Source organism: Phoca vitulina, unplaced genomic scaffold (genome assembly GCF_004348235.1).
Source record: "Phoca vitulina isolate PV1807 unplaced genomic scaffold, GSC_HSeal_1.0 scaffold56, whole genome shotgun sequence".
NCBI classification, from domain to species: Eukaryota; Metazoa; Chordata; class Mammalia; order Carnivora; family Phocidae; genus Phoca; species Phoca vitulina.
The window spans coordinates 2,667,729-2,694,809 of NW_022589759.1; the positions used below are offsets into that span (position 1 = coordinate 2,667,729).

At 52.8% G+C, this 27,081-nt stretch overlaps 2 protein-coding genes across 2 annotated transcripts; both read right to left on the bottom strand.

Annotated features, from left to right (window-relative positions):
* Positions 1–4,303: 4,303 nt before the first annotated feature.
* On the bottom strand, positions 4,304–5,329 carry FOXL1 (forkhead box L1). Its single transcript, XM_032389814.1, has one exon. It carries the CDS (start codon positions 5,327–5,329, stop codon positions 4,304–4,306), a length of 1,026 nt encoding a protein of 341 aa, XP_032245705.1.
* Positions 5,330–14,896: 9,567 nt separating this feature from the next.
* On the bottom strand, positions 14,897–16,544 carry FOXC2 (forkhead box C2). The gene has a single exon (XM_032389927.1). It carries the CDS (start codon positions 16,400–16,402, stop codon positions 14,897–14,899), a length of 1,506 nt encoding a protein of 501 aa, XP_032245818.1. The 5' UTR covers positions 16,403–16,544.
* Between the last annotated feature and the right edge of the window lie 10,537 nt (positions 16,545–27,081).

Below are 27,081 nucleotides of genomic sequence, written 5' to 3' on the forward strand. Positions count from 1 at the left end.
CAACCACACTCACTCTTACTCCCCATGGAGCTGCCCTTCCCCCGGCCCTCCCCCCATATAAGCAATCCCTCTACCCTGGTCTTTTCCATCGGCCCATGTAAGTGGGCTTCTGTTTCTGGAACCCTGATTCTCATGCCTAGTGGGAAAAGGTTAAGACCAAATCTTTGCCCCACCACCTCCCTTCCATTGTCCCCCTCACTGCCAAGGTAAATAAAGACAACGGTGTTGACTATGTAGACACCCCTCAGGACCTAGGACCTGTGCTCTGGTTACCCCCTTTCCTTACAGCCACCTTCCAGGGCCAGAACTGCATCTTGTACTCACTCTCATCTGCCCACCCTGCTGTAGACCCTGGGCTTCAATACACATCGGACCTATGTGCCCTTCACATGGTCTGCCCAGTAAAATTGGCATTCAGATATCATTGGATGAGGCAAAGCCCTCAGCTCTGCCCAGGCTCCACCACCTCCTAGTGCTCACCACTAGGATGCTGCACACAGATATGGTGTCTGCCCGGCCCGAGAGAACCCGTGAGGACAAGTGTAGTAGAGAACTTGCCATTTAGCTATTCAGACATATTTTTAAAAACCGCTTGAAATGTGGATCCAAAGAATTTTATCTTTCCAACAAACTCATGCTCTTTATTTTTAAACAATGAACTTTGTTTCTTATCATGTGCATTTTTTACTCTATGGAACAAACTCTGCTTCCTGCAAACAAGATGTTTCCAGCTACCACGAAGATGGGAAGTGCACAAAGCTGAGGCTCTCATCGAGAGCTTCCCGCTACTGGAAACATCACCCACGTCTCTGATGTTAACAGTAGCTTTCAGCTGCAACAGTAACATCATGTGTGGCCAGTTCTTTAACCCACACATGGATACACGGCTGAACCACTCTTCATGAAATGGTAGAGACCACATGTGGCCTCCTTCACAGAGAGATGCGATTAGATCCGAAATGGCGAATCACATCCTGTTCAGGTTCCGGAAAACCTTCGGAGGCATTTGAGACCCAGCAGGGTCATTAGCTGCTACAAGAGCCAATGAACATCCAAAACCAAAGCAAAAGGCCTTTACAAAGTTCTCTTATCCTTGCACAAGTCGAAGAAGTAAAGATCTCAACGTTGGTGTGTCTTCCAAGATTCTTTAATGAAATCTTCATTAGTTTCATCAGAATAGTGCAAAATCCAAATTTTCAACCCTGGCTTGAACTATATCGAAAAAGAAAATCTTTCTGAAAGTATCAATACTTGGATTAATTTGAAAGGATTCAGCACTTGATCTGAGCCCATCTGTCCCACTTATATGTAAAAAAAGATGAACTTCTGCACATTCATGTGTACAGAACACACACATATACACACACGCACATATACAAATGCATGTATGCACATACATACCCATGCGTATATATATACACACTTCTGTCTTTATCGTTGTACACGGTACTCCCACTATATCCCCATTATGATCAGTGTATTCATCAGTGTGTGTACGTGTGTGTGTGTGTGTGGATACACTGAGCTTAAACCACAGACCCTTTTCAGAAAAACAGAATCTGTTCTCTTTGTTTAGAAGGGAACACAGAGGTGTACCTTCAGATTGCCTAAGAGTAGAAAGATAAGGTTGCTTCTGGTTTGCCCTAAATACAGAGGAGAGTTTGCTTTAAGTAAGAGTTTTTTTGGGGTTTTTTTTTTGTTTGTTTGTTTGTTTTGTCTTACTGACCTACAACTTGGGCCTGTGATTAAATCCGGAGCACCGGCACGGCCATGTGGATTGCTAAAACCGACAGGTCCTCTTTTTCTTCAGTAGGAAGGAATCTTCACAGGACTGTACCGATTCGATAGATTCCATCACCGTACCGTCCATTCCCCCTCAGCCCTCCCAAACCAGATGAATGCGGGGATTAGTTAACAGAATGCCTCCTTATGTATGTATAAACACTCTTACAAAGCAGATACACACTCCTGCCTTTTTTTTTTCTGAGACACAAAAACAATGTTTATATTATACTTCTTGGAATTGTAACTCTAAAATGCATCTTTTTAAAATGGCAGTATTAGATTATTGGTTTCTCCAGAAGACAGCCATCGTAAATTAACAAAACACATGAGATAGCAAATCAAACACAAAAGGAAAAATTAAAAACATAACCTACACCGTGGAGTTTCCATGATGTTCCGGGAGCACCCACTGGCCCCAGGCTTCTCTGCTCCTGAGATGCTGACAGGGCTCCCACATATAATCCCTGACTCCTCTCTCCTATTACACTGTTTGCTTATTCCCCCCAGTAATCCACTGAACCAGTCACTGAGAGGTTAATGAAAAAACAACTTTATTCACAGAGGCTGAGACTTTGGGATAACAAAATATCCATGACAGCCCTTCCACCACATTGTAGGTTAATCACAGTGAGTGAGCCTGGATCTCAACAATGGGATCTCATCAAAGTTCTTTAAATCAAGGACACTGTGCAGCTCACCAAAACATTCCCACCAACCTGGGCAGAATATGCTCAAGGAAACTTATGGGTCAGTAGCACATGGCTTTAAGAATAAATTCTCAGAAAGTCAATTCTGTGCTTACTAATTATTAAATTATTATGCTTGTCTGGAATGTCCTTTTGGATATATGTAACCAATAGGCTCTCAAAGTTTGTGTTCATCTTTATCTAAGTCCTGGAAATTATTTTAAAAGTTATTTGGAAGATCTATTGCAGCCTACCTCCAGAACTCTCATGACTTACTGAGTCTTTCCCACATCAGATAAAATTAAAATAACCTAGAGGTTCAGGAAATTCAGTTTCCCACCCAAGGCAACCCAAAGAGAGATACTGTAAGGGGTTAGATGCACTTCCCAAAAGTTCCAAACTGAACTGGGCTGTAAAAATCTCCATTGTCTTAACCAGATCTTTGTTGCAGAACCCTCCTCCTGGCCCCCCCCATCTTCCTGCTCCCCACCCCCCAGATTTCCAGTCACCTCCATAAGGTGTTTATTTAGCTGCTGGCTCTAGGACCGCCCGCCCCGGGGAAGGGGCTTGGAAGGAAGAGCTGGGTGCGGGCTGGGATGCCATCAGCTGGGAATGTCTGAAAGAATCCTCTGGCTGAGCTTCCTGTTCTTTGGGGTCCAGAGACACACCCTCCAGCAGATATCAGAAGATTCCCTTTCTCTGCCCAGCATGACCCATCTCTCCCAGTATCTGCCTTTTGTGTTTGTTTCATCCAACTTTTTGGATTAAAGGTGGTCCTTTACTACACAATTCTGGAAAATGTAGCAAAAATCAAACCTAGAGCTTGAAAAAACATGCAAATGGAAAATCTTCTGTGTCTAAGACACCTTCCCTCCCCCTCACACACTTCTGGTGTCCTCTGCTATCTTTTGATCCCTTAAAAACAAAAGCAACAAGACAGGATGCCTGCTAATGTTGGTAACACGTCTTGGAGATCATGGGTACTGAGTATCGGGCTATCATAATGCAACAAAATTCTATTATATAGAGTGCACTTTCTTAATAGAGGTTGTTACTATAGACATTTTCACAGGGCAATCGTTGTAGTAAAAAAGAGTCAAGCATCTAGCCAAAGAACATAGCATATTCCTTTTACTGTCTAGAAAGAAAAAAGAGAGAAATTCTCTATTTAAAATAAAAGTGTGGTTTCTTAGCTTCCACGTGGACATTGGTTGTAAATCCTCACCAGGCCCTAGATCTCCCAAAGAACCTGAAACACGGGTCACTGCCAGTGTCCCCACAACTGGACTTCAAGGACAAACCCAGCTGTGAACACCCACCACCCTATGGACCCAAAGCCACGGCCTGAGCCACAGTGACAACCCACAACCGAGCTGGCCACAGTCAGACTGTGGCTGTTTGAAAGCACCCCACCATGTCCTTCAGTCCTGCTCCCTGGTTGTCTGGGCCCTTGCTGCTCTGGACATGAAGGACCTGTGCTGGGCAGTGGGAGACCACAACCTTAGACTGACCTAAGGTCAAGGAATTCTCCTGCTCTGGCGGTAGGAGGTCTGAGATGCCCAAGTCCTAGCCAGGCAAGGTCTTTTAAATCTCCAGAGGTGTTCAGGGTTCTGGGAAAGTCCGCCTCACCTCGGAGGAGGCAGGCGACCCTGCCCACCTGCGTGCAAAAGTTGGTAACACTTCCCAGGATCCACACGTTGCAGAAGAAAAGATCATTAAAAAAAAAAAAAACAACACAAAAACAAAAACGTGGCTCCTTCCCCCAGCGATTAGACCCCTGGTCTCTCACAAGCTCAGCCCAGGGTAGGGGAAGGACCCCGTCACTCTTTGCTTTACTGGAAGTGAAGCACCGTGTCGGGAAGCTGCAGAGGGAAATAGGAGAGGAAAGGGATCCCGAGCTGGTAAAAGCGGCCCTGGACGTGCGGGTCGAGCATCAGGGACGCGTTGAAAGGCGGACGGAGGCTTGAGGAGGTGGCCAGAAGCGAGGCACCCACACAGCTGCCGGGCCCCGGCTTGGCGCCCCCCAGGAGCTCGACCCCTCCGGCGGGCTTCTGACCCTGCCGGCCCGCCAGGATGCTGTCTATGCTGAAGCTCTTGGATTTGTCGGAGCTCTTCGGAGAGCCGTGGGAAGCAGGACGTGGAGGAGACCCCGGGCCATCCACTGTGCGCGCTGGCTGGCCTATGGCCAAGGCCGCTGCGCCCTGGACAGCGTCGCCCGCGTCCTCCTCCGGGGACGCGGGCCCAGGCCAGTGGAGGGGCGCGGGCGGAGAGGAGCCGTCCCGCAGGGGCGAGGGGCGCGCGGGCGCTCCCTCCTGGCGGGGGGTCGCGGGGCCGCGGCGCCCTGCGGGGGGCTGCGCCTCCGAGCCGCGCTCCTGCGTCTCGGCGCGGGCCCGCTTGGCCTCCGGGGCCCCTGGGCCTGGCTTGGGCTTCCTCTTCCGGCGCCGGTAGTTGCCATTCTCGAACATATCCAGGCAGCGAGGGTCCAGCGTCCAGTAGCTGCCCTTGCCAGGCCGCCCTTTCTCGCGGGGCACCTTGACGAAGCAGTCGTTGAGCGAGAGGTTGTGGCGGATGCTGTTCTGCCAGCCCTGCCGGTTGTCGTGGTAGAAGGGGAAGCGGTCCATGATGAACTGGTAGATGCCGTTCAGCGTGACCCTCTGCTCGGGCGCGTCCTGGATGGCCATGGCGATGAGCGCGATGTAGCTGTAGGGCGGCTTCTGGGGGGGCTCCGCCCGGCCCGAGGCGGCCAGAGCGGCCGCGGGGGCGAAGGCCAGCGGCAGCCCGGGTCTCTCGGGGCCGTACAGATAGAGCATGGGTGAGGCGGCCAGAGCCGGCAGCCGGGGACCGAAGAGGTGGCTCATGGCGAGCCGGAGCCGGCGCTGCGCTCCCCCGCAACGCAGGCGACCCAGCGGCTTAGGGACTGCGCCCCGCGCCGCGAGGGCCCTCCGGGGGAGCCCGCGGTGCGTCTGCCTCCCGCTCTGCCGCTCTCCCTGGCCGCTCCGTGCTCTGTCCCTTCATGGCTTTAAAAATGTTAAATAATTGTTGTAAGTTTGCTATTATATGTTGACTTAGCGCTGGAAAATAAATTGTCTATGATAAACAGTCGTTGTGTGCTCAGCCCACCCACATTAATTAAAATTTCATTGCTGAAAAACTCCAAGCTTTTCCCTCCACGTGTCTTTTTGATACCAGCCAATCGGTTTCAGGGCTATTCCTTCATTTGTTTATAGAATTAGTCTGTTGATAAGTCCGCCCACCCAAGTTGAATCAAGCTGTGTTTATTTGGAAAAATTTCCGGGCACCCAATATATAAACGCACTGATCTGATGTTTGAAATATCACGTCCACCCCTTGACGCTGTAAGCACACACAGTCAGTGAGGCAGGATGTGGACCCCAGTGGCTGGGAGCGGGGTCTGCCGGGCCAGGAAGGAGAGGTGGGGATGGGGTGGGGGCGCAGGGGTGAGTTTTACTGCTGGCCTGGGGGAGCCCAGTTATCCTGAGCCTCCCACAAAAGGTCTTTTCTTCTCTCAGCCTTCATAGATGTGGAGATGGAACCATCTCATAAAATGCCTCCTGAGGTCTTTGAAAGCGTTTAGTTATTTGGGTGCGGGGGGAGCGGCGTGCCTATCTAAGAGGTCTGGGAGTCTCGGGAGAAGAGGACGCAGCCCTCCTTGGAGAAACTATCGGGAGGCCCTGCAGGAACTGGAGGCGCTCACCCGGGGGGCCTGGTATCCCGGAGTGGGCCAGCCTCTACCTCCAGGGGCTCCCTGGGGACCCAGAAGAGGCCTCCAGGAGCCCAGCTTCTCCGGAAGCCAAGGCACAGGGTACTGGGGAGCTAGAGAGGGCGGGGGTACCTGGGCCACGGCTTGGTTGAGGGTAGTTCCAAAATAAACCCGTTTGGAGAGGTCAGGGGGGAGAAGCTAAGGTCTTTCTGATGGGACTGAGGTTGCAAACGAGGAACACCATAAAAGGGGAATTTGGCAGCTGTCGCAGGAGAGCTGGTATTTGTGAATGCGGGTCTCTTGCTTTATATTCTGTGCTTTCCTGTTTATAACAAGGAGGGGGGTTATAACAACTTTACAAGTGCACGCAGCTGGCCCGTGATTACATTAAGCATTTGGGAAGCCTGCTTGCTCTCCACCCACCCACCCCCACCCACTCACCCTGGGGTGTAAGCACCCCCACCCTGTCTCATTTTACATTCAGCCACGTCATGCTTTGAATCAAAAACCCTGAATGATGCCGATTGAGAAGGAGCGGACTTCTGTCCCACCGCGGCAGTGGGGGTGGGGGCGGGGGGCTAATGCACCACTAGTTCCTGTTTATGATCTCTGCTGAATATTTTTTGAAAGAAAAAAAAACACTTGGGTTAATTGAATTAGCGTTTCATTGAGTAAACCGTGTGGGGATGCCAAAGAAGAGAGGGAGGGGTGAGGGCAGCAGGTGGGCGTAGGAATGGCCCAGGGCCCTGCTCCGCAGGGAAGGGAAAGAGAGGCACTATGGTGCATGGGGCGGGGCATGTCAGCAGCGAGGGGACATCTGCTTGCTAAAGGCCAGGTCACCCCTGAACAAGGGAAAGCCGGGAGAATCCCACTCCAAAATGGGGAATCCACAGAGTAACCCCTATGTTCGGGGGTTCCAGATAGCAAGGAAGTGGGAAAGTTTGACACACGCCATAGGAAGTCAAAATCAGGGTGGAAAAACCGGTTTGGGTGCAGGCGAAGCTTGAGGGAGCGCCAGGCCAGTGCTGGGGCACCTCCGGGCCTCCCTCCCAGGCGCTGCTTTTCTAACTTAGGCCAACCATCCAGCCCAGCCTGGCTCTGGCCTAGGTGTTGAGGATGGCCCTCTAGCCAGGAGGGGGCGGGGCGCTGTCATCTCTCTGGATCTCTAGATCTCACCACAGCACCCCTTTCAACCCTGGGGGAGGGGGGGACACCTCAATGCCCGGGCGGATGCAACCCGCAGTTCCATAGTCCCCGGGGTCACCCAACCTCTCCAGACCAGCGCGCCCCCAGCAAGTTCAAGCTTGAATCTAGCTCGATGTCCAGCCTCAGCTCCCGCTCTAACAGACCCAGAGGAGGAGACAGATGGGTGTCACTACGCACCAACCCCTCCGCAGCCAGAGCCCTCCCTGGAGCTTGCCCGGCACCCGAAGTCCAGCAGGCGCATCCCTGCCTCTCCCGAAAGGCGCGCCTCCGCCGCGCTACTTCTAAACTCCAAGGCAAATCCGAGCTTGAATTCGTACAATAATAAACACCGCCCAATTTGGGCATGGGCCGGACGCAGGCGGAGACCGGGAGGCTGGTGGGCGGGGCACTGATAGTAAAGAAAGAAAGAGAAAAAAAAAAAAACAGCTTCTAGTCGCGGTCTGGAGAGGCAAGTCCAGCCCCTCACGTTTGCAGATTCGCAGCATCCCCGGGAGGTTCCTTCCAGCAGTAGAACTGCGTGGCGCCCCAACCTGGCTCCCGCGCAGCGTCGAATCCTGGGCTCCCAGGCTAGGAGTTTGTAACTTGAGCCTAGGAGGAGCCCGCTGTAGGAAGGAGCCCGGCGCAGGGGCATATTTCCGGGGAGTGGATGGCACAAGCCTCTGGCGTCCGAGTGCGGATGCGCCCTCGTGCGGAAGCTCGGTGTGTTGAGGCCCTATCTGAGGCCTGCTGGGGGTCGGCGGGGGGGGGGGGGGGGGCGAAGAGCCTGGGAGACAGCCAGGACAACTGGGTATCCCAGAGAGCCAGATGGGGACACTAAAAGTTCTCCCTAGGCTCGTAGTCTTCAGATAGCCCCAAACATGCATTCTTCTCTGCAGTCAGCGCCCGCACATCTCCCAGCCCACAGCAAAGCCCTGAGATTTCCAGCCTGCCCAGTTGCTCCTGCAAGGACTGCGAGGGGTTCCTACTCCGGGGTCAGCGTGGGACGAGGGCAGAGAGTACAGTTCCCAGCCCCCGGGGAGAAAGCCTGCTCCGTGGGCAGGCTGGGCAGAGGCCAGGCACCAGGCAGGACCAAGAGGCCTCAGAGAAAAAGGCTGAGGGGAGGGGAGAGACAGGAGGTCTTCCTACCCCACCCGCCCGGAGGCATCTACCCTTCCTCTGCTCCTCAAGTCAACTGAAAAGCAAATACTCAAGTTAAGGATGATCTGTGTCACCTCCCAAATATTGGCATCACTTTTCTCCAAGCGAAGACAGTTGACAAGGTATATATACACGAATGAACGATCTCCCATGCTTGCAGTGGGTGTGAGGGGAGGGTGGGAAGATACAGGACCTACTCAGCCAGTTCACCTTACTGACACCGTAAACACGCTGGAGATGGTGATGACCAGGACGATAGCAATAACTAAGATGTCTTGAACGCTACTATGTGCTGGTACCCTCCTAAGATGTCCCTTGGATTAAGTCACTTCTCCTCTCGGCTCTAAGAAACCGGAGTCTTCATCATTCCCGTTCTGTGGACCAGGACACCGAGGCCAGGAAGTTAACACGAGGAAGTGTTGCAAAACAAGAGAACCATCCCATTATAATAGGACTACTGTGTGTGGATGCAAAGGGCCCCGTGGAAGCTCTCTCTCAAGAACCCTCACAACATCTATGAAAGACAGTGGTGATGGATTCGCCCATTTTACAAATGAGATTTGGAATGGGCAGTGAACATCCCAGACAGTGGAGGCCGTAAGTAGCCGAACAGGGTGTTGGAACACACACAGTTTCCTGCAAAGGTGGATTCTCTGAGGTCTGACATCCTCAGGTGTCCGCAGAGGCTCCGAGAGGTGGGTCTGGAGCAGGGTCTTCTGCTGCTTCTCTTGGGGGAAGTGAGCCACGAATGTAATGCTCAGCCGGTCGGCTGAAGCCCAGAGAGCAGGGCAGGATTTTCCAAATTACAGATTTCTTTAGAGCTCATCTTGTTCCAGCAGTGATTTAAAAGGTCTAAAACAGGGGTGGTTAGGGCGTATCAGCAAGCAGCCTGACACACACAGTCACCTGAGACCAAAGAATCAGGGTTCTCCTGGTGTCGGGGTGAATCCCGACAGCTCACGGGGAGTCCTCCCTGCGGCCAGGGCACTAGCAAAGGACTTCCCTGACGTGTGTTGGGTTCATACATCCTCAACAATAACCCTATTTGATGATCCCATCACTTCTCAGTTGAGAAATGGGCCCAGGGAGCTTGAGGGAGCACGGCCGAGGTCACGCAAACCCTCCGTTGGCCTGTGAGGAGGCCCTGAGTTGGTGCATGTGGATTCGGCTTAGAAGCTTGGTTGAAGGGGCGGCCTGTAAAAACAACAGGCAGGCAGAGAGAGAGCCCCCATGGGGCCATTGGGAAAGGTAAGACCCAGGGCCCAGGGCCACTAAGCCAGGGGTCAGAGGGGCCTCTCTGGCCTCTGTGACCTCCAGCCTGGGTGGGCAGACAGACTGAGCACAAAGCTGTCCCCCAGGCTGGGGCAGCCCTCCCCAAGCTCCCCAACCCCATCTCCTTAAAGGGACCTGTGTGGCCAGGGAGCTAGTCCATCTGCCAGCCCACCCCCGTCGCTTCACGCCGGCTTTTCACACGCACGCACACGCACACGCATGCACACACACACGCATGCACGCACACGCATGCACGCACACGGACACACTCGCACACACATGCACACACTCGCACACGCACATGCATGCACGCAGGCACACGCACACACTCGCACACACACACCAGCCTGCTGCTGGCACGACCACGTCAGCCCCAGAGCCTCACATTCAAGAATCACACTCTACACGGGCTGTGTCCTTCTGTGTTCGCCGTGAAGCAGGAATGTCACCAAAGCCCGGAACAGGCTGGCACAAATCAAGGCAGGGCCGTCCACTCGGGCCCAGTGGCTGTCCTCACTGCAAACTCCCCGAAACATCCCTCTGTCCAAAAGCAAACATTTCAAATGCCTTGGCGAGCCGAGGCCATGCAAAAACGAGGCAGCAGGGAATGCTTCTCAGAGTTGGGGAAAGCATTTCGAGTATGTGGTGCCAAAAGGCCCTCTCTGGTGGCCCTGGCCCTGTGGGTCCCGCTCACCTAGAGTCGAACCCCCCAGCCATCCCTGGCCTAGCTGCACCCAAGGTGAGACCTAAGGTCTCTCTCCATGTCCACCACACCCTGAGACCAGGCGTGTCCCCGCGGGGATGACACAGGCACCGTGCCACCCTGAGGCACCAGGCACAGGTTCCAAGACCCCAGCACATTCTTGAGAAACTTGGTTCTGCCCGTTAATTAATGGGTCTCTTCTCGGTTCGGCTGTCTCCACCCACCTCAGGTTTATGGTTATCAATGAATTCCAATCACACCAACCTTGGCCAACACCCTGTTCGGTGTTTCAGATTTGGGGTGGGGGTGAGGAGTGACGAGGCAAGCGCTCGGGTACCAGGGCTAGTTTTCACGGGGGATCTGGGAACTCCGCTCTCTCTGCTTTGAATGTAGCTCACAAGCCTCTCCCAGGCCCAAAGGCGACCCCACGCAGTCTTGGGGTAAAGGAGAGGAGATGGACCCCGAAAGATTTATGAGCCAAGCACCAAAGTTCCCAGGACCCCACATTTGCTCCTCCCTCCCACTTCTGATCTTCATTTCTTGCCAGCCAGGTGGGGAGTGGGGATAAGTGAGGGCCCATCATGAGAGCGTGGCTCTGCCGAAAAGGAAAGTGCCGGGCTGCCCCAAATGCCCTTACACGCACCTGGTCATTTTACAGATGAGAAGACTGAGACCAGGGAGGGAAGTTGTTTGTTCTCACAGTGTCACCTGGTCTTCCAATTCCTAGCCGGGTGCTCCAGCAATTAGAGGACACAGGTCACCACTGATTTTGGTGTGGGTGGGGACAGGCTATTGAACCAGGGGATGAAGACCACCTGGCCGCAGACTCAAGTCCGGCCTGGGAAGAGAGGCCTGGGCTGGGCCACATACAACAGTCCCTCTCCAGGAAAGCTGTGAGCTTGGGGCATGTCTTGGAGTCTTACAAGAAGCAGCCTCCTTGGGGCTGGGAATGTGCGGGATTCTCAGAGGCCGCGGAGTCTTTCCCAGCAGCCCATATCTGTCCAAACGGGACCCTGGTTAGAAACAGTCGCAGCTAAGGCCATTAGGGCAGGCAGGGTTAACTCTATGGGCAGTGGTCTCTCCCGCGGTGTTGGGGTTGCTTCATTTTATTTGCAGTATCTTTGAGACCTGCCTAGCTAGCTCCGTGTTACTGGATCAGGAAGGAACGCGATTATCTGCCGCGCCTTCGTTCAAATTGCGCCTGGCAGACCGGACCGCAGAGCAGCTCGGCCAGGAGTCCTGGCCGCCTGCGACCAACACTCCGGCCCTTCCATCCCCGACCTCCTTTCCCCTTTTCCTGATCGGCCCTGGGCCTCCCGAGGACCGAGCAGCCCAAGCGAGGGGAGGCGAGCGGATACGTGGAGCGAGGACAGCCTGTGCCCTGAGCGCGGTCTTTGCGCGCGGGGCAACAGACAAGCAGGGGCGGCGGCGACCCGCAAGGCGGCCCGGATCGCCTCCGCCCCGCGATGCTCAGCTTCGCGCTGCTGGATCCCCCAACCCCGCGGGGGAGCAACCGACGCCCCGAGGCCGCTCAGTCCCTAAGCCTGAAGTCCGAATGACTGTGGGGGTGCTGAGCCCAGGGAGCTCTGAGCGCAGCGCCGAGCACACAGGGCCGGCCTTCTGGCGGAGCTTACTGGCACCTACCCTGGCCCCTGGGACCTCAGACTCAGGAAGCTTTGGGGCGGGGGCGTCCCAGCGCGCCCAGGCCTTACACACCCCTCCCCTCTGCCGCCTCCAGAGGCCTGGATAAAGCCCCAAACGCAATCCCTCGAGCTGCCCACGTTCCTAGGGAAATGGAAGGACCCCTGGCCATGGCCTCTATGGGTGGGTGGGTGGGGGGAACCCTTCTTGAGCTACTCACTTGGGTGACTGGCCCCCGTACAGGGATTTCTTTCAGAGGCCACCCCAAAGGTAGAAGATCCCAGTGTGGCTTCAGCGGCAGCCTGGATCTCTAACCCGATTCTTTCCCACTTCTCTCCTTTATTTCCCGTGTGTCTCTCAGACCTCGTCTGAATTCCGAATCTTGAGATGAAGGCAAGCTTTCAGGGTGGACTCTTAGGAAAAATCTGGGGAAGGAGAAAGCCAGCCAGACTACTCTGCCCTAATCCCGCAGCAAACATCATCTTAAGAACAGGAGCAAAACAGAACCAGAGTACTGAGCTGCGCAAGGAGGGTTGACCTCTTCTGCCGCGGGAGACGGGACTCTCTGTCTCCCTCTCTTTCCTAGCTGGCTGGTCCAGCTCACTCAACCAAAGCAAGGGGGCCTGGGGGCCTGCTAGAGGTCAAGCAGCAAGCACTGGGGCTCCCCGATCCTGAGCACTAGAAAAAGGATTAAAATGCCGCATTTCTGTCTTACCCGCCAGCACCTCTGGGGCTACAGATCGAAAGAATCCATGTTGCACATATGGGGAAATGTACTATGCTCACACGTCCCCCAGTTCCATTTCAGCGTGACTTACAGACAGACTTGCCATGGTTAAAACAACAGCCCAAACCCAGGTTATGTTCAGCACCACTGCATTAAGGAAAATCACTTTTTGGAAAACTCATCGTCACCTGAAATGTTAAGTTCACAAGGAGCTTCACTCTTAGCAAAGTACAGCTCACCTACTTGGGTGGGAAACTCATTCCCAATTTGGAGCTCTGGCCTCAAAATTCACACGCAGAGACCAGCAGGGGAGTTGTGCGTTTGGGCCAGTGAAACAGATAATAAAACCATCCCCCTGCCCCAGGCATACCTCACAATGGTTTCATCGCTATTAAAAATTTTCTAAAGACAAGATCTCAAAATTGAAAAGGCAAATAATCTCCCTATTACTTAAAGTCCTGAGAGCTGATAAATTTAGAACTCTAAAAGCACTGCCAATTATTCTTGAAGGCCAATGAGCCTTTACAATTTTTCACTGCAATAGGGTAAGGATTAAGAAATCAAATCAAGAAGTAAAGAGGTTCTGAAATCCAACTCTGATCTAGCCACTGCCAGGAATGGTCGTTAAATGCTCCAGAATCAATCTTCTTTGGACCTTCTCCTGCCCACTTCAGATTCTTTTCTGGAAAACCATTACAGTGGGGAAGGAAGTCCGCATTTTAGGAAATGGAGGGAAAGCAGGACTCCCCCTGGCTCGTAGTAGTTAGCTAACGGAACACACTTATCTTTCTCCTCCTTTGCCTCCTCAGTTGGGGATGGCTGGACACTGAGGTGTAATGGTACTCTTTGTTTTGACAATTGGCATGTTTTGTTGCATTTAGCAAAAAGCAGTTACAGCAAATGACACGACTGCACGCAGTCCTTCAGGCAGCCACATCCAACCAGGGCTGTTTCTCCACTGCCTAGGCCAGGGTGGGATCTAAATTAATCGAAAGTCTTTTCCATCACTAACAAGACAATAGGGGAGTGCCCCCATTCCTCTGTGATCCTCTGTATACCTCTATGAGTTTACCCACCTGTGTAACAAAAATAATCAAAACAGGTGGATTTGCAAACGCACCTTGTTTTTCAAAAAGGCGAGAACACAAACACACTGTCCGGACTTTGGGCAGAGAAACAACATGGGTTTATTTTAAGGTAAGTACAACAATTAAGACCACATAAGACAAACACAGGTGAAGTTAAATTTTTAAAGTTTTTTTTTCTTTTAGGAATGCTCAGGGAGGAATCTACTATACAAAACCATCACACTTTGTAAATAAAAAGTATCAGATACTTGACTCCTTTATCCGCCAACAACAAAAAAATAAATTATTTCCTTGTTTTGTAAAAGACCTACCACCGGGAAAAAAATTATATCTCGTAAGTGTACAGGGGGTAAAAACCCCACATAGGTTTCTTGGATTTTCATTTTGGCAGTTAGAAATGGTTGGGCAAGATGAAAAAATTATCCAGTGAACTCAACTTTAAATATTATATTAATGGCTCTGAACAACAACAAAATAGCCTGATTACAAATCCACACATTTGTACAGCACGGTTAGAGAAATTTAAAATTACACACAGCACAAACGGAATCTATAGGGGCCCCCATAGACCTATGGGGGTCTCTACAGAGAGTCATTACTGGGTCTCTATGGGATTTGGTCCGTTACTTAATTTTTGAAACCCCAGCTGGAGCAGTGAGCACAACCATCCTGGTAGGGGAGGGGGGTTTAAAATCAATATTCACTTCGCTGGGCTGCATCCCTTTACCGGGGCTTCTTAGGATCTCGGAAACGGGGCAGCGAATTAAAGTTACCTGCGGCTTCACAGAGGGCTGAGGCGGGCGCGCGCTCTCTCTGCTCCTGGGTCTGAGAAAAAGCTGGTGGGCATGTTTTGGTTCTTTTTGCGTCTCTGCAGCCTGAACTGTCTGAGAGGTCCGGGTGGGGAGGCGAAGCCGGAGCGGGCCAGGCAGGTCAGTATTTCGTGCAGTCATAGGAATAGGGGGCGGCGTGGCGGTAGAGAGACGGCGTGGATCTGTAGGGCAGCTGACAGCTCGCGTTGGCGCTCACCTGCGGTTCCCCGAGGGTCGAGTTCTCCATCCCCAGCCGGTGGGAATTGAACATCTCCCGGACGTTGGGGAAAGTCTGCTGCTGGGCCGCGAACGTGTGGCCCGGGAGGTGGTTCAGGTCCCCGCTGTGGCTGAGATACCAGGAGGCCGCCTGAGCCGCGGCGGCCCCGGGCTGTGGCGCCGGCTGGGGCTGGGGAGCCGGCGGGGGCGGCGGCGCCTGCGGGTGGTGGTGGCCGTGATGCGGGTGGTGGTGGCCCGCGGCGGCGAGCGCGCCCTCCTGGCCGGCGGCGAGGTTGAGGGCGCTCAGGGGCGACGTGGGGCCGCTCGGGTGGTCCGAGAGGGCCTCGTCCAGCGCGGGCGGGACGCACATGTGCGCGGGCCGCTCGGCGCCGGTGTAGAGGCTCAGGGCGCGCACGCTGCACTGGTAGCCCCCGGCGCCCCCGGCCTCCAGGCCCTGCGTGCACGGCTGGCCGTAGGCGGCGGGCGGCGCGGGGGCGTAGGACAGCGCCAGTGGCGGCCCCACCAGGCCCGCGCGCCCCGACGCGGGGCTCAGCTCGCCTCCCGGCGGCGACGTTCGCAGCGTCATGATGTTCTCCACGCTGAAGCCGGGCAGCCCGTTGGGCGCGCCAGCGTGGTGCTCGGGCAGCGAGCCGTCGGGGGAGCCGGCGGGCGTGGAGGCCGTGCTGCGCGGGCTGCCCTGCAGCGCGCTTTCGGGGCTCAGCGTCTCCACCTTGGTGATGACCGGCAGCGCCGGCGACGCCGCCTCGCTCTTGATCACCACCTTCTTCTCGACCTCCTTGGGGGCGTCCGCTAGAGGGGGCCCGGCCGGGGCGCCCTTGGCCGCCGCCGGGGGCGGCTCCTTGAGGTGGGCCCGCTCCTCCTTCTCCTTGGGCACGTCCTTTTTCTTGAAGCGCCGCCGCCGCCGCAGGAAGCTGCCGTTCTCGAACATGTTGTAGGAGTCCGGGTCCAGCGTCCAGTAGCTGCCCTTGCCAGGTTTCTTGTCGTCGCGGGGCACCTTGACGAAGCATTCATTGAGCGAGAGGTTGTGGCGGATGCTGTTCTGCCAGCCCTGCTTGTTCTCCCGGTAGAAGGGGAAACGGTCCATGATGAACTGGTAGATGCCGTTCAGGGTGATCTTCTTCTCGGGCGCGTTCTGGATGGCCATGGTTATGAGCGCGATGTAGCTGTAGGGCGGCTTTACGAGGTCCTTGGGCGCCGCGGGCTGGTGGTGGTGGTAGGGCGCGTAGGAGCGGCCCATGCTCGCGCCGTACTGCTCCGGGTGGCCGGAGTAGACGCCCATGGGGCCGGCCATGCCGCCGTAGCTGCCCGCCGCCCGGTAGTAATTCTGCTCGCTCAAGTAGGGCACCACTCCCAAGGCGTTGGGGTCGGACACCGAGTAGCGCGCCTGCATGCTGCGTCCGAGACGGCTCGCCGCCTGCGCGCACGCACCGTGAGGAAGGCCCTGCGAGAGCGCGAGGGAGCGAGGGAGCGAGAGAGCGAGAGGAAGGGAGCCGGCGGGGGGAGCCCCAGGCGCCGGGAAGCCTTGGGGGCCAGGTGGGGGAGGCTCCGGCACTCGGCGCCCGCCGGAGCGCGGAGAAGGGACGCTCGTCGTCAGCGGACCGGGCGGATCGGCATCCTGGAGGGCGCGCCCCGGCGAGCGCAGCGCCGGCCCCTGCTCGCTCGCTCGCTTGCTCTCGGGACCGGCTGGTGGCAGCCGGAGCTGGCGGCCGGGGACGCAGTGGAGACGCCACGCGCGCAGTGGACCGAGGCCGGCCGCTCTGTCCGCGCCGGGAGGGGGAAGGCGGTTCTCCTAGCCCCCCAGCAAAGAGGCAGCCCTGAGGGTCAGCGAGCCGGGGTCCAGAGTGGCTGCCCTGCCGAGCCCGGAAAAAGAGGCAAAGTCCCTTTTAGGGATTGGGAAAAGTTTCCAAAAGTCTTCTTGCTGAAAGCAAGTTTTTACTTTCCTCCGGCCACGCCCCCTCCGGGAACTTCGGACCAATAACCCGGCAGCTGTGGGGAGTTGGCACCAATCAGCGCGAGGAGCGCCGGAATCCGTCGGCTCTAAGACCCCGCTGCTCAGAACCAGACTTTTCTGCAGTTTGTCTTAACTTGAAAAGATTTTTTAAAAAGAGTGGTATCTTATTAAGATTTATTCTATTATCACATTTTGGTTCATGGACCCACATGCCCAGAGCAAAGAACAAAAACCAAAACCAAAACCAAAACTCCATGCTCCTTTGCAGATAAAGTTAGTTTGAAATATAGAATCGAATTGATTAATGTAGTCGATATCTCCCCAAAGACCTTGTGAGTAGCAAAGACCCGGGGACTATTTTTCTTATTAATGAGTGATGAGGCGAATAATTAGATTTCCTAATTATCGGGGCCAAGGTGTAATGGATTCAAAGCAAGCGTTCTGGATTGGTATGGAAGGGGCCTCCCCTGGATGTTGTCATCATTTAAGCAAAAAAATTTATTAATTTTCAACAGAGAGTTTCCAGGTTCAGGGCCGTCAAGAATAACCTAAAAGCTTTTAGAGGCAAATTATAAAAACTGAATGAATGTCCCTCACCTCCACGGGGGGAGGCAGGCCGTGGCATCTATAGGTGAAAGGCGGAGTGAGGAAAGTAGCAGTATCTTGAGAATGTAATCCTCAAGTGCGCCGTAGATTCGGTAAATCGTCCGCGTCACCGTGAGCAGTTTTGTAGGGTTTGGGGAAAGAGAGTGGAATAGTTCCGCTAATTTCTCCCATTCCCCTCCCGCGTAGATGCTTGCAGCCCACCTTCTCCAGCTTTGCAGGGCCTGTCCCTTTTCCCAGAGATAAATCCCCTTTGACAAGCTGGCTCCCGCGCTCCCCAAAGACGGGAACAATGCAGCCAGCCACCCGGCCCAGGCGGAGCCGGGGCTCCTCTGCCGCGAGGAGAAACCCAAGCCTGCTTTCCGCGGGGGCTGCGCCCCAAGACGCGCATCTGTAGCGCGGCACAGGGCGGGCTCCGGGCGAGGAAGCTGCCCCCAGCCGCGTCCGCTGGATCGCCAACCTCGGGGCGCAGTCCCCACCTCCCGCTCCCGGCAAAGCCCCTTAGGGACTCTCCAAGTTGACTTTCTGTCCGTCGTCCTTTTTGTTTGGTTGGTGTTTGATAAGGTGATTTGGGCACCAGGGCTCCGTGCGAGGACGGGGTAAGTGATCGCAAACGGTTAAGACACCTCCAGAGGTTATGCAGTCGGGATATTGACCTGGAGTGACTCGAGGTCTTCGCCCTTCAAAGCTCTCCCCTCTCCTCCGGGTACCCCGGAAAGTTAGTTTATTTGTGGACTAAGTATTTATTCCTCCAACACCTGGAACGCTCGGCTCACCCTTCCCCGCTTCCCCTTGAAGGGGGAAGGACACTCATAAGAAGGGCTAAAGACTGGTCAGAATTCTTCTGGAAGTTGTCCCTCGGTTGGGTAGGGAAGGCCAAAGATAAAAGTTTTGTATTTATCTACCCCCATTCCGCCCCTCTTCCATCAGTTGCTCACTTGATTCCCAGGAAAAGGGTGTGAGACAATCCACCGGCACTCAGCTTTGGGAGGTGAAGAGAAGGCATTGGAGACATCTCATTCATTTTCAATAAAGGAACAAAAGAAAAAAATATGCATGTGCGTTATCTATGAACGGTATTATCTCCTGGTAAATTCTAAATCAGAGTGCACATGCAAACCCGGTTCCTAGTGCCTTGAATATTCTGCTTTTGAAACACTTATTTTTTTATGGGTGCTCTGAGTCTTTCTCTAACTTGATTTTTTTTTTTTTTTTTTGCAACGAAATAAAATCAAGCTTCCCAGTCCTCAGCTCACAGATGAACGGTCTGAGTGTTCCTCCACCCCACTACGACTTTATTATTTTTTAATATGTTCAGATCCATCTTTTTTTTTTTAAATGCCTTCCTGCTGGACTGCGTGACAGGCACCTTGAGTTCTTACGATTTTACTGGAAATGCAAACTATTGATCAAGAAACACTCCTCGGTCTGTAGGCTTCCTGGGGAAATATTATTCACTCTGCTTTTATGAGGTGCTTTAAAAAAAAAAGTTTCATCACAGCACAGGGCAAAACCCAAAAATACTGAAGACCATGGAAAATACATTCCAAAATGGCAGTTTCCGTCTGAGTTTGTATTTACAAAGGTGTCCAGGTTTAAAATAATGTCATCTGAAAAGCACTAGGTTGAGTGGCCAAAATTATTACCCCACCCCCCCAAAAAAGCGGGGTTGGGAGGAAAGAAATCCTTATAATCTAGATAGAAAAGGTGAGAGAGACATTTTCCTTTGCCCCTGGAATTAGGTTTCTTCTCCACTCAGTAGGACTCCGGGAGAGATGTTTGCACGGGTTATTATAACAACACCTTCCGCACACCTGGACTTTGCAAAAACCGTATTTCCGATCTTTTCTTTAACCTGCCAGGGTATTTTGGATTGGGGGCTTCTAATTCATTAATGATTTCTTCCCCTCCTGATCTTGTGGTTACGGAGCCGAGAGCGGAATCGGGCCCCAGAGGGTCCTGTGTGTTACTGGAATCATGAGCGATGATGAAGGCAGGAGAAATTCAAGTCACTCCCCCCGCCGCCGTCCCTCCACAGCCCCACCGCGCAGCCTCCTGGCCCCGGCGCCGCGGGCTCCTGCACCTGGACGCGGCTCGGGCGGGCCTGTGGTGTTGGCGCCATCTGAAGGCCAACCGGGGAACTGCTCCAAAAGAGGAAAAAAAAAAAAAAAAAAAAAAAAAAAAGGAACCCGGCCGTTCTTGTCGCAAGGAAGGTGCTGACACCGCATGGAGGCCCTTCGGCATTGCACGGCGGGAATACCGCCTTGGAAAATCTCTAAGCCAGAGAGAAGCTAAATAAACTGAGTGCGGCGCGTCGATTAAGAAAAAGCAAAACATTTTCCATAGCTATGCAGTATGTCAAGACCATGATCTGCTGGACAACAGAAATGTCTTTGAAACTTCTCAGGAGCCAGGAATCCTCTCTAGGGAGATTCGCTGAGGTTCTGAGCAAATAAAATCTGTGCCCCTTAGGTGGCTAGAAGTCTAGGCATCCCCGCCCCCCCATCTTCACCCCGGGGGTGAGCAGATTGCTTATCCCTCTGTGTCTTCCCATGCCTGCCGTCCTTCTGCCCAAGGTGTGGCGTGGGTTTCGGGGGATTCATCAGAAAAACGTTGCACCGGATGTGTGTGTATGGCATCAGCTTGAACGAGACTGAGTTTTAAACATGTCTGCAGTTCCTTCTGCTTTTGAGGCACGACAGAGAATTCAAAGAGGCCACAGGCAAAAGGAGACTGTGTCTTCTCTCACTGTTTCCAAGACATTTGTCCCAGGGTCCTTTCAGCATCTCCCTCTGGGCTCACAAGATGCCTTGGGTTTTAGGGAAAGGGACCAGGGAGAAGAGCAGTCCCAGGCTTCCAAAATCTACTGGGGATCTGATGAACCCTTGGGATGAACAGAATCAATGCTGCTGTGCAAAAATCCATCGCAACCTGGCTCCTAGCAATGATCTTTATCCAGGACAACAAGCGTGTCCCTGATGAAATTTGTCCGAGCCCCCCCGTACCGAGCATGGCCTTCCCCAGGAGTTAAAGCTGATTCAGCGCTGTTCACAGATGGCAGCACCAGAAATGACCTAATAACAGGGGAGAGGACTGTCCTTGCTCGAGAGACGAAAGGAACGTGATAACTAAATGCAATACATGATCCTGAGTGGGGGAAATTTAAAAGGCAAATAAAGGACAGTTTTGAGAGTACCTGGGAACATTTGAATCTGGAGTGCATATTAGATAATAATCTTGTATCGGGGTTAAAATTCCTGAGTGTAATCACTCTATGTGGTCAAGCAAGAACACGTCCTTGTTTTGGGAAGGTACACGTCACCATGTTTAGGGTTGGTATCATTAGCCCTGCAACTTCTAAAAAGATTCCACTGCAGGTGGGGGTGGGGGAAAAGGGAGAAGGAGTGACATGTCTGAAATGTCAAATGAATACAGTCTCTGAGCCTGAGGTGTGTGGGCATTCGCTGTGCACCGTTCTTGCAACTTTCCCGTAAGCTTGAAATTTTTTTAAAAGACTTTATTTATTTTAAAGATGTTATTTATTTATTTGTCAGAAAGAGAGAGAGAGCATAAGCAGGGGGAGCGGCAGGCAGAAGGAGAAGCAGGTTCCCCGCTGAGCAGGGAGCCCGATGCGGGGCTCGATCCCAGGACCCTGGGATCATGACCTGAGCTGAAGGCAGACACTTAACCGGCTGAGCCCCCCAGGCGCCCCTTGAAATTTTTCAACATTAAAAAAAAGATGGGAGAACAATACCTCTGTTACTCTGAAATTTTAAAAAGGGATGTGACACAAAGCAAACATCCTTCCATGGAAGGAGTTGCAAGACCTAATGCAAGGGCCAACTTGGCCCTGGCGTCCCTTCTGCTTGTGTTCTGGACGTTTCTGAAAAATAATCATCAACAGCTAGGCGCTTTATCATATTAACTTGTGGTTGTTAAAGTAAAAAAAAAAAAAAAAAAAGCTGATTCTCTAAGGGGCTTTTCTGTCTTGTAACTCAAGCATTGCCATAATTAATACAAAGACACAAGAAATCCAGTAGAGTGGTGTAGATGTTTTCCAAACAGAATGTTAAAGATATGCATACCTTTCTTCTTTTTTTCTCACTTTTTTTTATTATGTTATGTTAATCACCATACATTACATCATTAGTTTTTGATGTAGTGTTCCATGATTCATTGTTTGAGTATAACACCCAGTGCTCCATGCAGAACGTGCCCTCTTTAATACCCATCACCAGGCTAACCCATTCCCCCTCCCCCCTCCCCTCTAGAACCGACAGTTTGTTTCTCAGAGTCCATCATCTCTCATGGTTCATCTTCATATGTCTCTTCTTAAAGAGAGTTGGTTACATGAGTTGCCCTCAGCCAGATGGCTGTGGAAGTGGTTTGTCTACTCAGTGTATCGGGCCATTGAGGCTGGTGTACCCCGAAGTGAGAAACACCCCAAGTCTCCATGGCTTCCTGCTGAGCCAGTCCCAGCTCGGCAGGGGTCCTGCTCCAAGTCACTCAGGAGCCCAAGTTTTCAAGGGCTATCTCTCCTGCCATGTTGGCAGGGGCAAGAGAAGGAGATCCTGCCCCGGGAAGTAAGTGGTCCCGCCTTCTAGTGCCATGTTTCACTCTCATTCAACACTTATTGGCCAGAGCCAGTCATATGGCCCCAACACGCCCAGGGAACAGGACACTCTGTCCGCCCTGTGCCCAGGCAGATGGGTGAGCCAACATTTGTTAGCAGCAACCACTCACTCACCCACTTCCTACCTTTCTAAGCACCTAGTGACTGCCTTATTTCTCTCTGCAGTCCCAGTGCTTGCATGATACCTTGGCACGTAATAGGTGCACAACAATGTTTGTTGAATGAATGTACGACTTTTGCAAGACTTTTCTCCCTGATGTATAAGAGAAAGTGTAATGTGTGCGTACTACGTGCCAAGCGCTGTGCTAGATGATCTGCCCATGACAGCTCCTTTCATCCTCTTTTGGGGTAGATACTGTTAATATCACCACTATACAGGTGGGGTTTAAGCCCCGTCTGGAGGCCTTAAATAACTGACCCACGTCTTGCAGCTGCCACATGATCGAACTGGGTCTCTTAACCTGTCACTTTGGAATTAGGGTCAGGACCTTGGAAATTAGAGGAGACTTAAAAAGTTCAAATAGAAACTTCTATATACGTATAAAAATAGTCTAAATGGAAACATATAGATATGTAATTTTATAACTATATATACACAGTGAATAGTGTATGCACACAGGCATGACTTCTGAACACACATGACTCAATGTCTCTGAAATTTTAGCTTTCTATCACCAACTGGAAACCCTGTAATTAACCCTGTGGGGTAAATAGACTCATTATCAGAGCCAGTGAAAAGCAGACTATTCCCTGGGAGGTGCAGACAGGGCTCTGATTGTGACAAGGGCAGGGAGAGAAAGAGGGGAGGAGGTGTGGGATGGCTGTTCTGAGCCCCAGGGAATAAGCCAGACTTGGAATCACAGTCCAGGGGCAGGTTTGAGCCGTGCCTCTAAGTGATGGCAGGGTCTCACGGTGGCAGTAATCTAGGGAGGCCCCAGGGGGACCTCTAAAGGGCTGAAGGGAGTTAGGAGTGCAGAGCAGTTCCCCCAAAGGAGTCGGACCATGGTGGGCACTGGATGCTCTTCACTCTTTCGGAATCCCCTGAAAGCAAAGACCGTTCCCCTGCTGGACCCCAGCCTTTGCACATGAGTGTGCACACTGGGGGCTTCTAACGCTAGACCAGCCTGGACCCTCCACAGGGCCTTTGCATGTGCTGTTCCTTTTGCCTAGGTCCCTGGTCCTCAATTCCTTGCTGCCTTGCCACCTCCTCCGAGACCTCGCCTCCCATCTGCTTCCTCCTGTCCTTCACCCCACCCCCATCCTCATTCATTATCACTCTCTCTGAGATGATCCTGTTAGTCTGTGGTCTGCCTCGCCCCCCAGGATAGAAGCAGCAGGAAAGCAGGCAGGACCCGGTCTGCCTTGTTCAGCCACTGCACACAGCACCCCACTGCTCTGCTCGGCACAGACTCCATGCTCCAAACTCAAAGAATGGATGTCACCTGGGGCTTCAGAAACACCCTGTCCCTCCTGCCATAGCCACAGGCCTCATCCCCCACTCAGTGGTTGAAACGCAGGATTCAGTTCAGACGTTTACTGGTACTTATTTTAGGCAGAGGCTGCCCAGGGAAGGGGGAAGCATTGTCAGATGCTCCGAGGCTGTCCTGGAAGGGCTCACAGGCTGAAACTTTTATTCTGGCAACACACATACAGACCTTTTTCTTTATTAGCTTATTAAACAATTCCACATTTTATTAAGTATTAGATGCGGCTCCAAATGACCAGGTATCTTTAAAGTTCACAGTTCCAGGGAGCATAACAGGAGAAGGTCTTTACTTGGCTCTGTGACAGATAGGAGAGGTGTCAACGGATTGCTGGCGGCTCAAAATATGAAAGAAATTATACTGATTTTTTTCTAAAAGAATGAGCGCCATACACTACATGGTTAAAAATCCCAATAGCACATAAGACTTGAAAACCAAAAGAGCATCTTCTCGACACCCTCCTCCCCACTCACAGAGACCACGAACCCCTCCCAATGCTTCTTCGGCTGCTACCCAACATATCTCGAAAAAACAGGCTTTGCTGCTATTTCTCCTTGGTGAGGATGACTGTGATCCTCTGCCTGCCTGCTCTGTGTTTAAAGATGGTCATACCTTTCCTTAGAAGAAACCGGCTGGTTCCCGTGTGCAAGGGGATGTTTTGAAACATGACCCAAATGGCGCCCGGCTGTCCCTGTTGCGTAATTGCAGCACACTGTGTATATTTTAAATTAGCATTTGGGTTCACCCGAGGATGCCAGAGCTCTGTGCGGGCACTACTCCGCCCTCCCTCCGCCTCTCCCCCTCCCAGAGGAGGTCTGTTTAGAACCAGCGCAGGTCCTCTTTGTGCCTCGAAGTAACGCCTCTTCAAGTCCATCCCCGCTTTGTTAGAGGAGTTTCTTGGCCCCCCACCCTTCCCTTCTGCTTGCCACCAGGCCAATTTGGGGTGCAGGAGGGCCTTTCTGGGATGGGAAAAACACCAACAAAAGCAGGAGAGAGGAGAAGGGCAAAGTCGAATTGATAGAGACAAGGTTTGGCTGAGAGAGGGGACTGAGTGTGCAAGCTGGTGGCCCCGAAAGGCCTGGACAGCCAGCTGAGAAGTGTGTGCTCTGCAAGGTGGGAGGCCATGGGGAGCCGGGAGGTCACAGCTGGAAGATATGCAGGGGGAATGCAGGTGGGCAGAGGGCAAGACGGAGGGCAAGCAGAGGAGGAGGGGGAGGAAGGAGGAAGAAGGGAGGAGGAGAAGGTAGAGGAGGAGGGAGGAGGAGGAAGAAGAGGGAGGAGGAGGAGAGTTGGGGGGGAGGAGGAGGAAGAGGGAAGAGGAGGAGGGTGGTAGGAGGCAGTTCCTGGGAGCGGACAGAATTGGGAGACAGGATGGGGCACCTGGGTGGCTCAGTCAGTTAAGCGTCTGCCTTTGGCTCAGGTCATGATCTCAGGGTCCTGGGATGGAGCCCCACATCTGGCTCCCTACTCAGCAGAGAGCCTGCTTCTCCCTCTCCCTCTACCGCTCCCCCTGCTTGTGCTCACTCACTCTCTGTCAAGTAAATAAATAAAATCTTTAAAAAAAAAGAAAGAAAGAAAGAAAGAATTGGGAGACAGGAGACGGTTGCGGTCCAAAGCATGGTGACACACCCTTGGCCTGGGTGGTGGCAGCAGGAAGAGCGAGCCGACACTGTGACACTTGGGGCATCCTCATATTGCTAGAGTAGAATCTCCAGTGAAGTGCCAGGTGCTGACGGATGGCCTCACCTGATCCCAGGATGGATGAAGGCACATAACTCAAGAGCAAAGCCAGATGACAGAGGAAAGCCTGAAGGGAGGAGGGAATCTTCTAGCTCCTCAGGAACCAGTCTTGGTTGTTATTAAAATTATTGGTGTGTGTTTTTTTCTTTTTAGCACTTTAGGAGTTGTGTGTGTGTGTGTGTGCGTGTGTGTGCATATGATGCCGGGGGAGTCGGGGAGCAGAAAGCAGAAGGTGGCGTTTAATATGTTAAGTCCGTACCTGCACAGCTTAAGGGCTGGAAGCGTCGGCGTTTCAGAAGCACATGCGGGGCGAGGCCTGGCTGTCAGCACCCCAGCACCTCGGGTGAATCACTGGACCTCATCTCTCAACACCTGCTCTTGTCTGTCTAACAGGATGGTTATGGGACGATGACAGCGTGCTTGCTGCGGGCTGGGTGTGCTCAGACTCCCTGTGGACTAGCCCGCTCTGTCCTCTCACCGATGGTAATGGAGGAATCACTTCCCCACCTTGCACAGAAAAGGGAACAGAAGCCCAGAGAGGTGGGGTTAATTACCCAATGTCACACAGCTTGGAGATCCATGACCCAGCTCTTCATGCTCTTGCCTTTTTCACTATGTGTTCCTTCTGGCCAGGCTCGAAGGGGTTGTGAGAACTCACAAGGCAATGTTGTGACAAGCTGTGAAACCCTCAAGTGAACCTAAACATGGTGTCCCAGCAGCTTGTTCATCATCGCCAGACCCTGGGGGCCACCAAGGTGTCCTTCCATAGGTGATGGATAAACTGTGGTCCATCCAGACAATGGACTGTTATTCAGCTCTAAAAAGAAAAGAGCTACCAAGCCCTGAAAAGATATGGAAGGGGCATATCACTAAGTGAAATAAGGCGATCTGAAAGGCTCCATCCTGTGCAACTCCAACTCTATGACGTCCTGGAAAAGACAGAAATATGGAGATAGTAAAATATCAGTGGTTGCCAGGGACTCGAGGGAGGGGGGGTGAATAGGCGAAGCAGAGGATGTTTAGGGCAGTGAGACCATTCTGTCCAAACCCATAGAATGTCCACCACCAAGAGCGACCCCTACGGTAAACTCTGGACTTGGGGTGTCCCCTTTAGTGTCCTTAGTCAGGTCAGGCTGCTATGACAAAATACTGTATACCGGGCAACTTAAACAAACATTTCTTTCTCACAGTTCTGGAGGCTGGCAAGTCCAAGGTCAAGGGTGGCAGGAGATTTTGTGTCTGGTGAGAGCCTGCATCCTGGTTCACGGATGCCTGTCTCCTTTTTATGTCCTCCCATGGTGGAAGGGGCAGGGTGAGGGAGCTCTCTGGAGTCCCCTTTATAAGGGCAAGAATCGCACTAAGGAGGCTCTGCCCTCGTGACCTGTCACCTCCCAAAGACTCCACCTACTAAAGCCACCACACTGGGCATTAGGCTTCAACATATGAAGGGGGTGGGGGACACCAACATTCAGTCCATGGTGATAATGTGTCAGAGGTGATGTGACAAAGGTACTGCTGTGGTGTGGGATGTTGATCCTGGGGGAAGCTGCGCCAGGTGGGGGGGCTAGTGGCGGTGTATGGGAACTCTCTGTACCTTTGGCTCAATTGTGCTGTGAACCTAAAATGGCTCTATTGAAACTCTTTTAAAAAACTCTCAA